The sequence below is a fragment of the Urocampus carinirostris genome, chromosome 10 (assembly GCF_059441175.1).
Source record: "Urocampus carinirostris isolate Australia breed hairy pipefish chromosome 10, RoL_Ucar_1.0, whole genome shotgun sequence".
Taxonomy (NCBI): Eukaryota; Metazoa; Chordata; class Actinopteri; order Syngnathiformes; family Syngnathidae; genus Urocampus; species Urocampus carinirostris.
The window spans coordinates 666,556-682,500 of NC_142358.1; the positions used below are offsets into that span (position 1 = coordinate 666,556).

The following is a 15,945-nucleotide window of genomic DNA, read 5'->3' on the forward strand; positions in this document are numbered from 1 at the left end:
TCTACTCAATAACATGTAGTCTTTGGCATCAACCTGTTCGCTTCTATCTGTTAGCGTTTACTCGCCGGCATGCATTCACTCACTAGCATTTACTCCTTAGCGTGTAACTGTCAGAATGCACCCATTAGCATGCAGTCGTTAGCATGTAGTCATTAGCATTTACTTGTTAGCATGTAGTCATGAGCATCTGCTTGTTAGCATGCCTTTTGTTCATGGTTAAACCTCATGTAGGTCAGTGATGCACCCTGAAAAACGCCCCTGGTTAAAATGGTGACCAAGCCCTCCCATGTAAAATGAATGGGCCCATTCATTTCAGGTGGGAGAAATAACCCAATTACAACCATAGTATGGAATCACCAGTCTTTTGCCAGCCCTCACTTTTCATTTTATTCTGTAGAAAAAACGCAGATCACAAACGTGAACATATTTTAAGGTCATTCCAAAGTACAACATTTTGGCAACCAGAAACAAAAATAAATTAAGAAAAAACATTGGAATGGTCAGTAAATGTTACTTTTATGGAGCAAGTGGAGGGAAATAGATATGTAATCACTCCATTCTGAGAAAAAAATTGTAATCAGTGCAGAGGTCGGTGGTTCGCGCCCCGGCCGAGTCATTCCTAAGACTTAAAAAGTGGTCGGCGGCGCCCTCTGTTGGCTGCGGCTGCATCGGCTCGCTACAACGGGTCAGGTGCAATCGACATTTCGTTCTGTGTACATTGTTACACAGAATGACAATACAAGGAAATTATTATTATTATTATTATTATTTTGAGGAGAAAATCAGGACATACCAAGTCAATTTCCTTTCCTTAATTGGCTTGGATTAAGTCTGCTCGTTAGTCAGCAGTTAAAAACAGTGCAGATAACACACGTTTGTAGGGCTCCTGGACTAAGTGGATTGGAAAGAATCATTGCTCCAAAAAGAGAGTTGTCTCTTGAGACCAAAGACAGGATCGTCAAACTTCTTGAAGAAAGTACCTACTCGTATGATTGCCAAAGATGTGGGCTGTTCACAGTCAGCTGTAACGAAGATTTGGACCAAGGACAAACAGCATAGGAATGTTGTTAAAGTCATGTAGGCGTCAAGACAAAAAACTAAAGGCCATATGTCTTGAAAACAGAAAATGCACAACAACAGAAGTGAGGAGGAAATGGGAGGAGGTTAGAGTCAATGTATGTGACAGAAATGTGCAAAATTGCCTAAAGAAAATGCGATTTTCATATTGGAAAGCTAAAAGCAAACCATCGTTGGCGTATACACAAAAGAACAACACTGCAATGGGCACAAATCTGAATTGGACAAAGTGATGATGCTGGAACTTTTGTTTGGTGCTGTTCCATTAATATTCATAAAGAGGACTGCCTAAAGAAAACAAAAATTTGTACAGCAGGCAAAGGCACTGGTAAGAAGGCTTTGTTCGAATCTGCAATCAATGCACAAGTTTACATTGACATTTTGGACAGCTTTCTTTTTCCTTCAATTGAAAAAAATGTGTGTGGGTGATGAATTAGTTTTCCAAGAGGACAATGCATCATGCTACAGAGCAAAAACTGTGAAAGCATTCCTTGGAGAAAGCCGCATCCAGTCAATGTCCTGGCATGCAAATAGCACAGGTCTGAACCCAATTGAAAACCTGTGGTGGAAATTGGAAAAATTCCAGAGCAAGACTCCGGCCTGCAAAGATGATCTTGCAACTGCAATCGAAGAGTTGGCACCAGATTTATCAAAGATACTGTTTCTCACTCATCAGGTCCATGCCTCAGAGACTTGCAAGCTGTCATAAAAGCCAAAGGTGGTGCAATTAAATACTTGTGATATGTTTTGGTTGTTATTTCTTTGTCTGTTTTTCCTGATTTCATATTTTATTACCGGTGCTTGATCTATAAAAGTAGCATTTACTGACCACCACAAAGGTTTGTGTTTCTGAATGCCAATGAGTCGCACTTTTGAACAATAATAAAATGTCGGAGTGAGACTGGTGATTCCTTTACTTTTTGCTAAGGGGCTGTCTACGGCAGGACCACTACTACTACTACTACTACTACTGCTGCAGGACCACTATGACTGCATGATTTCTACTCCTGCGGCAGGACTACCACTACTACTATTGTAGGACTATTACAGGACATCTACTACTACTACTACTACTACTACTGCAGGACGACTACTACTGCAGGACTAACACTACTAGTTTTGCAGGACTATTACAGGACTTCTTCTACTACTACTACTACTGCTGTAGGGCTATTACTACTACTACTACTACTTCTACTACCACTGCAGGACTATTACTACTGCAGGACTACTACTACTACTGCAGGACTACTACTACTACTAGTCAACTCATGTTAATTTGTAGTATCACAATATCACAAGAGTCTCAAGGGCTGCAAAGACCACGGATTATTGCAAACCACAGACTATTATTACACCATTCCCTGAGTTAAAACTTACATGAGGGCAAGGAAAAACTCAAAAACCTCAACATGAGGAAAATGAAGAAACCTTGAGAAGGGGCCGCACATGTGGTAATCCCCCTTTCAGGATGACCAAGTTGCAATGGATGTAATAACAAATAATACACAGATATTGTCAACATAAAATATAGGTTATTCATATGTGTTTTAAGCCTAGATTTAAACATTTCCACTGAGGTTGCAGATCGAATCTCAGGGGAAAGTGCATTTCACAGCACCGGGGCCCGAATGGAGAACGCTCTCGAACCTGCGGATCTCTTCTTGGCTCTTGGGATCACTAGTAGACCAGCATTTCCAGAGCGAATGCTCCGGAACCGGAACATAGGGGGAAATTCAATCTGCATGCATTGAGGCCTCAGTCTGACCTGCCCACAAGCATGAAGTCCAGACTTGCAGACGCAACGAGGTAGGATGCCGGTTGTCTGTATTCGCACTACTACTACTACTACTACTACTACTGCAGGACTACTACTGCTACTACCATTACTACTGCAGGACCAGGGTTGGGTAGGGTTACTTTCACTGGATTACTTTCAATTACTTCAGGATTACTCCAATACCAAATATGCTAATAAAAGACAAATAAAACTAATTATGAATTAAATTATGACTCACAACATGTGGTAAGCTTTCTCTCCTGCTTTGATCTCTTTGATCTCCGGCAAAACTAACATAAAATGCGACAGAAACACAATTAAAATAAATCCAAACAGCTTGCCAACATCATTTTTGCCGTTCCATGTATTCTGTTACTCCCCAAGCCTGCACAAAATTGAGTAATTTTTTCATATTTAGTTCCGTATGTCTTTTATTAGCATATTTGATATTGGAGTAATCCAAAAGTAATTGAAAGTAATCCAGTTAAAGTAACCCTACCCAACCCTGTGCAGGACTACTACTACTACTACTACAGGACTACTACTACTAGTGCAAGACTTCTACTCCTATTACTACTGCAGAACTACTTATCCTGCAGGACTACTACTACTGCAGGACTACTACTACTGCAGGACTACTACTGCAGGACTGCTACAACTACCACTACTATTACAACAGGACTACTACTACTACTGCAAGACTAATGCTGGAATACCACTACTGCAGGACACATTAGTATTTACTAAGTAGTATTAAAAAATACTGCAAAATTTCTACTATGGAAATACCTTAAAAACTACCACATAGATACTACAAAATTGAAATACTTTTCCAGGAATACTACAAAAATATTACTACTGTAAGACTATGTTACAGCAAAGTAAAAATATTTTTTAACATTTTGGCCTACTCACAATATCGTGTCGGGGATTCATTTTCTGTGGTGTGTCTTGGGTGACACCCATCAGGGTTTTTTTTTTTAGGTTAGGGGTTTGCTCCCCCACATTCAACATAGTACTATTTTCCATGGTTACCAGTAGCAGGAGAAGTCTCCTGATCTGACTCTAACATCACCTTGATTATCTGGTTACCATTCTTTTTCTGTGTTAAGCCTCATTAAGCTTTTCACAGCTGAACTCTTGGCGTTGAATACAATTACTGTTATTACAGTGCAGCATGACTCCAAATCCAAATGCAACCATAGAGTAAACATGTTTCCACTGTACAAAAAGTAATTGGATATTGCACAGTAACAGTACTCTCCCTTGTAGGACCAACTACATTCTGTAGTCCTGGTTTGTGAGTCAGAAAATGTACAATTTGAGCGAGTGGTTCGTATACCTTTTTCATGGTTAAGTCAAGCACTTTTGCAGGGTCTTTAAAGACAACTTTCCATTATACCAGCACCACTAAAACAAGAAATCCAGTTCAGTTCAAAAAAAGGTGAGACTAAACCTTAATTTAAAACCACATCGCTGGCCCCAACCTTATTTCGCTACTCTTAAATCGGATTAAAACCATAACTTGCAGCCTGTAGAGCTAGAGCGGTCTAAAAGCAAACCTGGCCTAACCCGGTTTCAAACTGTAACCCTCGCTCTAAACCTATTATGGGGACCCTAAATTCAGTTTAAAACCCTTACATGTAACACAAACTCTAGTTCCTCACCCTAACCCTACATCTAATTCTACCTGTAAACCTTAGGCCTAACCCAATTTCAGACCCCAAGTTCAGTTAAATACTGTAATAATGAGCCTAAACCTGAGACTATAACCCTAGCTCGAACCCTTTTTTGGAACCATAAAATAAGTTTCAAATCCTAGTTGCTCACCACTAAATTCTAGCTGAAAACCTTAGGTGTAACCCAATTTTAGACCCTAAATTCAGTTTAATACTGTAATAATGAGCCTAAACCTTAGATTATAACCCTAGCTCCAACCCTTTTTTGGAATCATAAAACAAGTTTAAAACCCCTATTTGAAGCCCAAACCCTAGCTCCCAACACTCGCCCAACACCTAACCTAAGAAAGGTGGCAGGAATTTTAAGCATTTACAAGCACTTGACCTAAGATTAAGCACTTTTCCATTCTTGAAAACGCAACATTAAAATTCAAGCATTTTCATGGATTTCAAGCACTAGTATGAAGCCTGCTGCTTAAGATCTAGACCCTAAAATATTGTGTAATGTATAGATGGAAAGGTCAACAATACGTAATAAAATTAGGATTGATCTGAAAGCGCTGTGAAACAATCACCATACTTTATTCACAATTTATTAAATCATCAGGCAAAATTTATAACAAAAGGTCATTTTTACAATAGTCAAAAATAAATGAATCTTTTTTAAAAGCGAGCACAAATCATACACATGTACGGTATCTATAAATAATGTGCATTCACCAAAGATATGCATATTCCACTTTCTTGATACAAGCAGAAACTTGCTTCGGTGTCATTGCATTTGAATTCATGTTGTTCTTCATAGAGAATTAAAAACAAGACAATCAGCTAATGAAAAAGATTTGTATGCTTAACTCGACATCTTTATTCTACAGATATTGCGTGGATGTCCATTTTCTAAGCCCAAATATGATTTCTAGAAGACACATTTCAGAATCATTTGATTAGTGTTATTCCTGAATAAAAAATAATGTTCAGGTTGTTGATTGCTATTTTCCAGCAAAGTTAAAAAAAATGAAAATAAAAGCCAGTACACCGACAGACCACAATTAAACTGCATATGAAAGTTGAATGCACAACAACAAAGACACAAAATAACATTGGTAAGGCATTATTGTCAACACACCAATTGGCAACATTGCACAAAATTGCCTGACTGCAATTCCCCTACTTAAATCATTTGAAGTTCCCAGCGCCATTTTGTAAATCTAATACTTGATTTGAACAAGAATGCTGACATTAAAATTAAAGGTATTTTTCATTATCACAATGTTATGGTACCTCAATCACCCTCCAGATAGACAATACATTACAAACATCAAAGGTGTAACATATAGAGTTGGGCAACACTAAATTCACCAGTTATTTGAACTGGTAAATTTCATGAGAGGCAATAATTGGTTGGTGTGTTAAATATTTTATTTCCTGTTAGAAAATAAAGCCACCAGACCGTTTCTTACTCAATTTATCTATTAACCAGTTTTCCAGCATGTGGATGTACCTCTCACCATTCACTGTTACGCTTTCCTAGAAGAATTGTCCGTAGATGGCTTTTTTTAGTCAAAGCACAAAAAATGGTAAAGAATGAAAAACAGAAGCTGTTGCAACCATTGACAGTACAATGCTGAACGCGTTTGGCAAGAATGTGACTATCGGCTTGATGTGTTTGGTGTGACCAATGGTGCTCACATTTAAGGCTGAAATTTTTTTTTCGATTAATCTGATTTCCCAAAAACATTTTTAAATTCCTCTTCCTTATTCAAATATTGAAGTTTTGGACAGATATAAAATTAGAGCAAAGAAAATGCCGGCCTGCCATACCTGTCTGCCTGACTCGTCCGTTCGCCTGCCTGACTCGCCCGTCCGCCTGCCTGACTTGTCCATCCGCTTGCCAGACTTGTCCATCCGCTTGCCAGACTCGTCCATCCGCCTGCCCGCCTGACCCGTCTGGTCTGCCTGCCTGGCTCGTCCGTCCGCCTGCCTGAGTTGTCCGTTTACCTGTCCGCCTGCCTGCCCGGCTCGTCCATCTGCCTGCCGGACTCATCCGTCTGTCTGCCTGGGTCGTCCTTCTGCCTGCACGTCCGCCTACCCGGGTGGTCCGTCTGCCTGCTCGTCCGCCTGCCCAGGTCGTCAGTCTGCCCGTCGGCCCACCGGGCACGACGCCCGTCTGCCGGCTGCGACGCCTGCCTACCAGCCTGCGACGCTTGCCGGGCTGCCTGCCCGCTCAGCCTCTTCCCGGTCCTGCTTTGCCACGCCTTCGGAGGCTAAAGTGGGGCCGCCTTCCTCGGGGGCATTAGCCCATTTTGGAGAACACTGTATTTTGTTTTTTTGGATATCTGGAGCCGTCCCTTAGGGGACGGGGGGTTCTGTCATGGTTGCCATGGTGCCTAAGTGGCCGCGTCCGTGTATGTCACGGTTGCCATGGTGCCCAATTGGCCCCTCCCATGTGACACCAGCTGTGGCTCGTTGAAAGATTGGCTTTCTGTCCATATTAACCCCAAAAGACGTGGGTTCTGACTCCTGGTCCTGTTTTCCTGTTGGTGTTTCCAGTCTGGTATTGTTCCCGTTTATTATTGTCCTGTTTAATTTCAGGTTCCAGTTTTATTTCTGTCTGTTTTTGTCTTGTTTGTTATTTTCTTCAGTTTTTGTTCCCGTCTAGATTCTCCTGTTTATTTTCGATATCTTGATTCGTTATCTACCTTGTCTGTCCCGTCCTGTATCGACTCCATCCGTCCGGTTTCAACTCGGGCAATTGAAATCGATCTCGTCGGTCTCTGGCTTCCTGTCTTTCCACGCCAGACCGGCTGGCTAACGTGCACGACTCCCCATTTCCCGTAAAATAAAGCCTGGTGTGAGAACGTCACGCGATTGGGTCCTGATCCTGTTCTGGTTCTTGACAATTAGTTGCACCTGTAAAAGCGTAATTAACATTTCTCTAGTGTTACAGTGCAGAATGCACAGCTGCAGATCGGCAAGGTTGAAAAAAAGAGCTCACTTGAGTCAAATAGTACTTGACCCGGAAAGGACTATAGAAGGAAAAGGAATTGTGAGACTCCCTAAGAAGCAGGAGTTGGAAAAACTACAGCCTGGAAAACAATCGAAACAACAATAAAATCAAAATCTAACTTTTCGGCGATACATGGCGCTATCACACTGCTATTCATTAAGAAAAAAGCGTAAAGGAGAAAAACATTAAGATTCCAAGCTACTATCCGAATAAGCTCTTTGGCTAACTTACATCCAAGAAAAGGCCAAGCAAACAGCTGAAAACAAGACAATTGTGTAGAAAGTGAACTTTAGACTAGGCAGAGAAAGCCCATCAAATTTAAAATGAAAACAAATCCCAAGAAGAAACATCACAAATTTGCAGCAGATCAAACATTTACTAAAATATTTGTTGTTAAAATATTTTCTTTTACAGTTGTGTGTACGTGACAACAAAGGAGGTCAACCTTTTATGCAAAAATAATTCAAAGCTGCATTTCATCAAGTGGTGTTAAACAGAGCACAAATTAAGATATTACAGCTCTAGGAGTTCATCGTCCCCAATGTCCTTATTTGCGAATTGCTCTCAAGACGTGAACACCTTGGCTTCTTTGTCGTCTACGTCCTCCTCATCAGATCTATAGCAGTAACGTCTTCTGCCGAGGGGGCTACAGTCAAAGGGGAGCATATATACAAGTTAATATCAGTGACAGCAATATCACACAGGTGGTACTCGAGGGCCGCATTGTCCTGCCTATTTTTTGAGGTTTATTTTCTTTGACACAGGTGATTTCAATCACCGGGAAAGTAATTTTAGCTGGGGGCACCATACTAGGAGAACAATCTCACAGGCTCTGGCCTAGTAAGTTAGAGAGAGACAAAAAAGAGAGAGGAGGAAAGAAAGGGATTAAAAGAGGACCAGAACAAGGGTGATGGTGTAAAGAGAGAGAATAAGGGAGAGTGGAAGAAATAGAGTAATAGAGTCAGAAAGGGAGACAAAAGGAGAGAGAAATGAGTCTGAAAAAGAAAAAGAAAGAAAATGGGAAAGAGATAAAAAGAATGGGCTAAAATATCGATGTGCAAAGAAAGAGAAAGTGAGAAAAAAGAAGAAAATAGCAGTAGAGAGGAAAATACAAAAGAGAAATGGAAAGAAGAAAAGCAGAGGGACAGAGAGACAAAAAGAGAGATAAAAGGAGAGCGAGAACAAGCAAGACAGAGTAGGAGAGATAGAAGGTAAGAGACAAGGGAAAAAGGGAGGCTGTGAGAAACAGAAAAACACAGAGAGAGAGAGAGAGAGAGAGAGAGACCGAGAGAGACAGAGAGAGACAGAGAGAGACAAAGAGACAAACAGAGAGCACGCACATGAGAGAGAGAGAGAGCACAATTGAGAGTAGAAAGTAGAAAAAAAGGACAAAGAAAGATCAAAAGAGAGAGGAAGAAAGCTGGAAAGACAAATACATTGGCTTGCGAACATTTTTGGCCCCCTAGAACTTTGTGGCCTTTTGCCACATTTCAGACTTCAAACATCATGAAGTGGAACACACTTTATTGGATATTTTAAACCTTTTTAACACATAAAAAACGAAAAAGTGGGTGTGCAAAATTATTCAGCCCCTTTACTTTCAGTGCACCAAACGACCAACAATAATAAATGGAATCCACCTGTGTGTAATCAAGTCTCTGTATAAATGCACCTGCACAGTGATAATCTCATGGGTTTGTTTAAAGCGCAAAGAGCATCATGAAGAATGTGGAACACATCAGGCAGGTCCGAGATACTGTTGTGGAGAAGTTTAAAGCTGGATATGGATAGAAAAAGATTTCCCAAGCTTTAAACATCCCAATAATAAGCGATAATATTGAAATGGAACGAGTATCAGACCACTGCAAATCTACGATCGGGCCGTCCCCTTAAACTTTCAGCTCATACAAGGAGACAACTGATCAGAGATGCAGCCAAGAGGCCCATGATCACTCTGGATGAACGGCAAAGGTCTACAGCTGAGGTGGGAGAATCTGTCCATAGGACAACAATTGGTCGTATATTGCACAAATCTGGCCTTCATGGAGGAGTGGTAAGAAGGAAGCCATTTCTTATAGATATCCATAAAAAGTGTTGTTTGAAGTTTGCCACAAGCCACCTGGGAGACGCACCAAACATGTGGAAGAAGGTGCTCTGGTGAGATGAGACCAAAAGTTTTTGGCAACAATGCAAGATGTCAGTTCTTTCAGACGTTTTGTGATTAATCGCTATACAAATGAATGTGACTTGACGTCATGTTGGCGTAAAAGCAGCACAGCTCATCACCCTCAACATACCATCCCCACAGTCAAACACTGTGCTGGTAGCAGCATCATGGTTTGGGCCTGCTTTTCTTCAGCATGGACAGGGAAGACGGTTAAAATTGATGGGAAGATGGATGGAGCCAAATACAGGACCATTCTGCAAGAAAACCTGAGTGAGTCCGCAAAAGACCTGAGACTGGGACGGAGATTTGTCTTCTAACAAGCCAATGATCCAAAACATAAGGCAAAAGCTAAAACGGAATGGTTCACCCAAAAACATATCAAGAATGGCCAAGTCAAAGTCCAGACCTCAATCCAATTGAGAATCTGTGGAAAGAACTGAAAACTGCTGCTAACAACCCCTTTCATCCAACTTCACTGAGCTCGAGCTGTTTTTCAAGGAGGAATGGGCAAAAAATATCAGTTTCTCGATGTGCAAAAGTGATAGAGACATACCCCAAGCGACTTACAGCTGTAATCACAACAAAAGGTAGCGCAACAAAGTAACTCAATGGGGCTGAATAACTTTGTACACCCACATTTTTGTTTTTTATTTGTTAAAAAGGTTTAAAATATCCATTCAAGTGTGTTCCACTTCATGATTGTGTCCCACATATTGTTGATTCTTAACAAGAAATTACAGTTTTATATCCCTATGTTTTAAGTCTGAAATGTGGCAAAAGGTCACAAAGTTCAAGGGGGCCAAATGGTTTCGCAAGCCATCAATTCATCCATCCATTATCTTCCGCTTATCCGGGGTCAGGTCGCGGGGGCAGCAGCCTTAAAAGGGAAGCCCAGGCGTCCATATCCCCAGCCACCTCCTCCAGCTCATCCGACAGGATCCCGAGGCGTTCCCAAGCCAGCTGAGAGACAAAGTCTCTCCAGCGTCATCTGTGCCAACAGCACCACATCATCTGCAAAAAGCAGTGACGCAATGCTGAGGCCCCCAAACCGGACTCCATCCCCACCAAGGCTGCGCCTAGAAATTCAGTCCATAAAACTTATGAACAGAATCGGTGACAGAGGGCAGCCCTGGCGGAGTCCAACTCTCACCCGGAACTTAAGCCCCAGAGATACAAGAGCCCAACTCAGAGTCCTCCGGCTCTGCTTCCCCAGAGAAAGATGTGTCGGTGGGATTGAGGAGGTCTTCGAAGTACTCCGCCCACCGATTCACAATGTCCCGGGTCGAGGTCAGCAGCGCCCCATCAGCACTATACACAGTGTCGATGGCACACCGCTTCCCCCCCGAAGACGCCGGATGGTTGACCAGAATTTCTTCGAAGCCGTTCGGAAGTCGGCTTCCATGGCCTCGCCAAAATCCTCCCATGCCCGAGTTTTTGCCTCGGCAACCGTCGAAGCCGCATTCCACTTGGCCAGCCGATACCTGCCAGCTGTCACACAGGCCAGGAAGGCCTGTTAAGACTCTTCAGCTTGACGGCCTCCCTCACCTCCGGTGACCACTAACGGGTCTGAGGGTTGCCACCACGGCAGGCACCGACTACCTTACGGCCACAGCTCCGATCAGCCGCTTCGACAATGGAGCGGCGGAACATGGTCCACTCGGACTCAATGTCCCCCGCCTCCCTCGGGACATGGGCAAAGTTCTGCCGGAGGTGTGAATTGAAACTTCTTCTGACAGGAGATTCTGTCAGCTGTTCCCAACAGACCTACACAACACGCTTAAGTCTGCCGGGTCAGACCGGCATCTTCCCCCACCATCGGAGCCAACTAACCACCAGGTGGTGATCAGTTGACTGCACCGCCCCTCTCTTCACCCGAGTGTCTAGAACATGCCGCCCCAGGTCCGACGAAACGAAGACAAAGTCAATCATCGAACTATGGCCTGGGGTGTGCTGGTACCAAGTGCACATATGGACACCTTTATGTCTGAACATGGTGTTCATTATGGACAAACCATGACGTGCACAGAAGTCCAATAACGAAACACCATTCGGGTTCAGGTCAAGGGGGCCGTTCTTCCCAATCACGCCCCTCCAGGTCTCGCTGTCATTGCCCACGTGAGCGCTGAAGTCTCCCAGAAGTACGAGGGAGTCCCCAGGGGGCGTGCTCTCAAGCACACCCTCTAAGGACTCCAAGAAGGGTGGGTACTCTGAACTGCTATTTGGTGCATAAGCACAACAGTCAGGACCCGTCCCCCCACCCGAAGGCGGAGAGAGGCTACCCTCTCGTCTACCGGAGTGAACCCTAACGTACAGGCACTGAGCCGTGGAGCAACTAATATGCGCCTCTCACCACGGGCAACCCCTCTCGAGAGGACTGGTACCAGAGCCCAAACCGTGCGTGGAGGTGAGCCCGACTATATTTAGTCGGAATTTCTAAACCTCACACACCAACTCGGGCTCCTTCCCTGCCAGGGAGATAATATTCCATGTCCCAAAAGCCAGTTTATGTAGCTGGTGATGGACGCTAAGGACCCCGCCCTTGGCCGCTACCCAACTCTCTGCGCACCCGACCCCATTGGCCCCTCCCAGGTGGTGAGCCCATGGGAAGAGGGTCCGACGTCGTCCCTTCGGGCTGTGCCCGGCCGGACCCCGTGTGCAAAGGTCTGGCGACCAGGCGCTCGCCAGCGGACCCCACCTCCAGTAAATGAATGAATAAATAAATAAAGAAAGATATTAAAAAAAGTGAAAGAAACAAAGAGAGGAAGGGGAAGGACGGGGAAAAAAAAAAAATTGTGGAAAAATAAACAAAGGGAGAGAAAAAAAGGGAAAAAATAAGAAAGCAAGAGAGAGGAAAGAGACAGAAATAAAAAAAAGAAGAGTGAGAAAAGGTGAAAAATAAAAAAAATGGGGAAGAAATAAAGTTGGAGTGAAAGTGAGAGAGATAAGCGGGAACAAGGGAGACAGTAAGACAGAAAAAGGGAGAAAGCGTGAGAAATAGAGAGGGCACAATAGAGAATATAAAAAGAAAGATAAAAAAGAGAAAAATAAAGCAATGGAATGAGAATTTGAAAGGAATAAAGACAGAAGAGATAAAAGAGAGAAAGAAAGATAAAAAAAGAAAAAGAAACAAAAAAAAGAAAGTGAGAAAAACAGCAGAAAGAGAGAGAGAGAGAAAAAAGGAAGCAAAAGAGAGGGTGGGGGGAGGCAGTAGCTCAGGAGGTAGAGCGCTCGTCTTGGGATCAAGGGATCCCAGTTCGAATCCCGGCTCGTCTGTGTTACATGTCGAAGTGTCCTTGGGTAAGACACTGAACCCCTAATACCCCCAATAAGCAGGTTAGCGCCTTAAATGGCTGCAAGGCCGCTATTGGGAAATGTGGAGCACATTGTAAAGCGCTTTGGGAAGTCATTGACTTGAAAAGCGCTATATAAATGCAGATCATTTCATTTCATTTCATGAAAGAGAAAAAAGAAGAGAGTGATGGAGTGAGATGGAATGAGTGAGATACTTTAGTGAGATGGAGAGTGAAAGAGAGAGAGAGAGAAAGAAAAAAAAAACAAGCAAAAACATTGGTACAACCTCAATTGAAGAAGAGAAACCTCCCAAAACAAGTAGGACATGCGGCCCTCAAGGACCGGCTTATCCATCACTGCATCATAATACCGTCCCACCCTGCCTCAAAACTTCCACCATCATTCCCATCCCCAAAAAGTCAGCAGTGGAAAGCCTCAACGACTACAGGCCTATAGCTCTTACGCCTGTGGTCATGAAGTGCTTCGAGAGGTTAGTGTCCCGGCACATCAAAAACTCCCTGCCACTCACACTGGACCCCCACCAGTTTGCCTACAGGGCAAACCGCTCCACTGACGACGCTATAAACACAGCACTTCACACCGTGCTGAAACACCTGGATCACCGGGGGAGCTACGCCAGAATGCTCTTCCTGGACTTCAGCTCAGCCTTCAACACCATCATCCCGGAGATCCTGGTGGAGAAACTTGCACACCTAGGACTCTCTCCCTCCATCTGCCACTGGATAATGGACTTCCTTTCCAACCGCCCACAGTCGGTGAAACTCGGTACCCACGTCTCTCCCACCCTAACACTGAACACTGGCTCCCCCCAAGGTTGTGCACTGAGCCCCCTGCTTTTCACCCTCTACAGCTCCGACTGCTCACCGACCCACCCCACAAACACTATCATTAAGTTCGCTGACGATACCACCTTGATCGGCCTCATCTCTGAAGGGGACGAGGCGGCATACAGGGATGAGGTTGAGTCACTTTCAACGTGGTGTTCGGAAAACCACCTCATATTGAACACCACAAAAACAAAATAACTGATTCTGGATTTCAGAAGGAATGGCAGGAATCCAGCACCACTCATCATAAAAGGGGACTGTGTAGAGAGAGTCCACTCGTTCAAATTCCTGGGCGTGCACATCTCCGACGACCTCTCCTGGTCTGCAAACACCAGAGCGGTGGTAGGGAAGGCCCAGCAGCGACTGCACTTCCTGAGATTGCTCAGGAAAAATAACCTAAAACAGCAGCTGCAGGTGTCCTTCTACAAAGCCACAGTGGAGAGCATCCTAACATACTGCATCACGGTGTGGTATGCTGGGTGCACAGCAGCAGACAGGAAAAAGCTCCAGAGGATCATCAAAACAGCCCAGAGAATCGTCGGCTGCTCTCTGCCCAGTCTGGAGGACATTGCCTGCTCTCGCTACCTCAGCAGAGCAGAAAACATCATCAAGGACTTTTCTCACCCCGGCCACCATCTCTTCGACCTGCTGCCTTCCGGCAAGCGCTACAGGTCACACAAAGCAAAAACGAACAGACTCAGAGACAGTTTCTTCCCCACAGCCATTACCACCCTAAACAGACACCGCACAAAAAACTGAAAACTGTTGCAAAAAAACTACCTCACACGTATGTAAAATGGTACTCACGTACATGCTGTCTGCACTATGTTCACTGCTCAAACAGACACCGCACAAAAAAAAACAAAAAAAAACAAAAACACTACCTCATACGAATATAATGTTACTCATGTCTTGTTCTTGCACATGTCGACTGCACTACGTTTAATGCTCAAATTGCACAATGTCTGACCATTTCCTGTTTCATGCTGACTATTTTTGCACTATGATGACTTTGCACCAATGCAATATTGCACAACCGTTACGATACCGACGTTATCACGACAACCCTGTATGTAACATCCCACATGCCGACATTTCTTGTGTAAATACCATGTAAATTATAACTATAGCCTTATCCCCCTTGTCTTATAACATTATCTTCTCTGTTCCTTTATCTTCTTGCTCATACCTCACTATGAATGTGTAAAACTGGAGTGTCATGCCCAATTTCGTTGTCACAATATGTTAGCCCATTTGTAACAATGACAATAAAGGTATATTCTATTCTATTCTTTTCTAGATTTTAATAACCCATTAGTACAAATTCTAAAGAACAACAAATTAAAAAATTAGTTTTGTCTTGTTTAAGCAGGAAAGTGCACTTACAAATCCAAGTGTCATGCACAGTTACACAAAGGTGGCTGCTTGAGCTCATGCCCTTCTGCCCTCCACCAAATACTGCAAAAAGCAATTTAAGATGTGCTGTATGACAAGTGGGCAGCAGGGCGGCGCAGTGGTTAGTGTGTGTGCGGCACAGTTCTAAGGTCATGAGATCGAACCTTCCTGTGTGGAGTTTCCATGTTCTGCATGTTGCAAGTTAATATTCCCGCAAATCAGGGGCCATTTTTGGTGCAGAGCTGGGCTTGAAAAAGCCATAAGGCGTCTTAATCAGAAGATATATATATAATAGTAAATATATTACAAGTAAACAAACTTTTTTTTGGTGCTATTAAAATATCACAAAAATATAACTAAAGTAATACGACAAAAATACTACAAATACTGTATACTCCAAAAATTCTACTATGGAAATATTACAAAATGCATTGTTTACATTTTAGTTATCTAGCGTTGTTCATCATATTTAAGCCTATCCGGTCCCTTATTAAGGAAAATATTTTAAAAATTCTATATAATTTAGGAAATTTTGTGGTTGCCTTGGTTACGCCAAGGCCCCAAATGAAATGTTGTATTTATTTACAAATCTTTTAGATGTCTATAATGACGTATAAACAAAATGCACAATAAGGATTAGGGACAGTGATATTTTTAATATGGTATTTTTAAAATGTGACACCTGCAGGAGATTTCATAGG

The 15,945-nt window shown here is 43.1% G+C and overlaps 2 protein-coding genes across 5 annotated transcripts in view; one reads left to right on the forward strand and one right to left on the reverse strand.

The window, feature by feature from the left end:
- The window catches only part of pipox (pipecolic acid oxidase), a 51,619-nt gene extending 44,215 nt beyond the window's left edge, over positions 1 to 7,404 (forward strand). Inside the window, exon 9 of the mRNA XM_088345492.1 lies at positions 6,432 to 7,404. The gene's annotated coding sequence lies outside the window, so the exon portion shown is untranslated. The remainder of the gene's footprint in view (positions 1 to 6,431) is intronic.
- The window catches only part of myo18ab (myosin XVIIIA b), a 297,356-nt gene that overhangs the window by 4,601 nt on the left and 276,810 nt on the right, over positions 1 to 15,945 (reverse strand). For 3 of the 4 annotated variants that reach the window (XM_088345490.1, XM_088345488.1, XM_088345487.1), the window contains exon 42: positions 5,083 to 8,189. The exons of the other annotated variant lie outside the window; for it this stretch is intronic. In XM_088345490.1, the coding sequence (XP_088201616.1) occupies positions 8,108 to 8,189 (82 nt within the window). In that variant the 3' untranslated portion in view covers positions 5,083 to 8,107. Of the gene's footprint in view, positions 1 to 5,082; positions 8,190 to 15,945 lie in introns of those variants that run through there. 4 annotated transcript variants of the gene reach the window in all.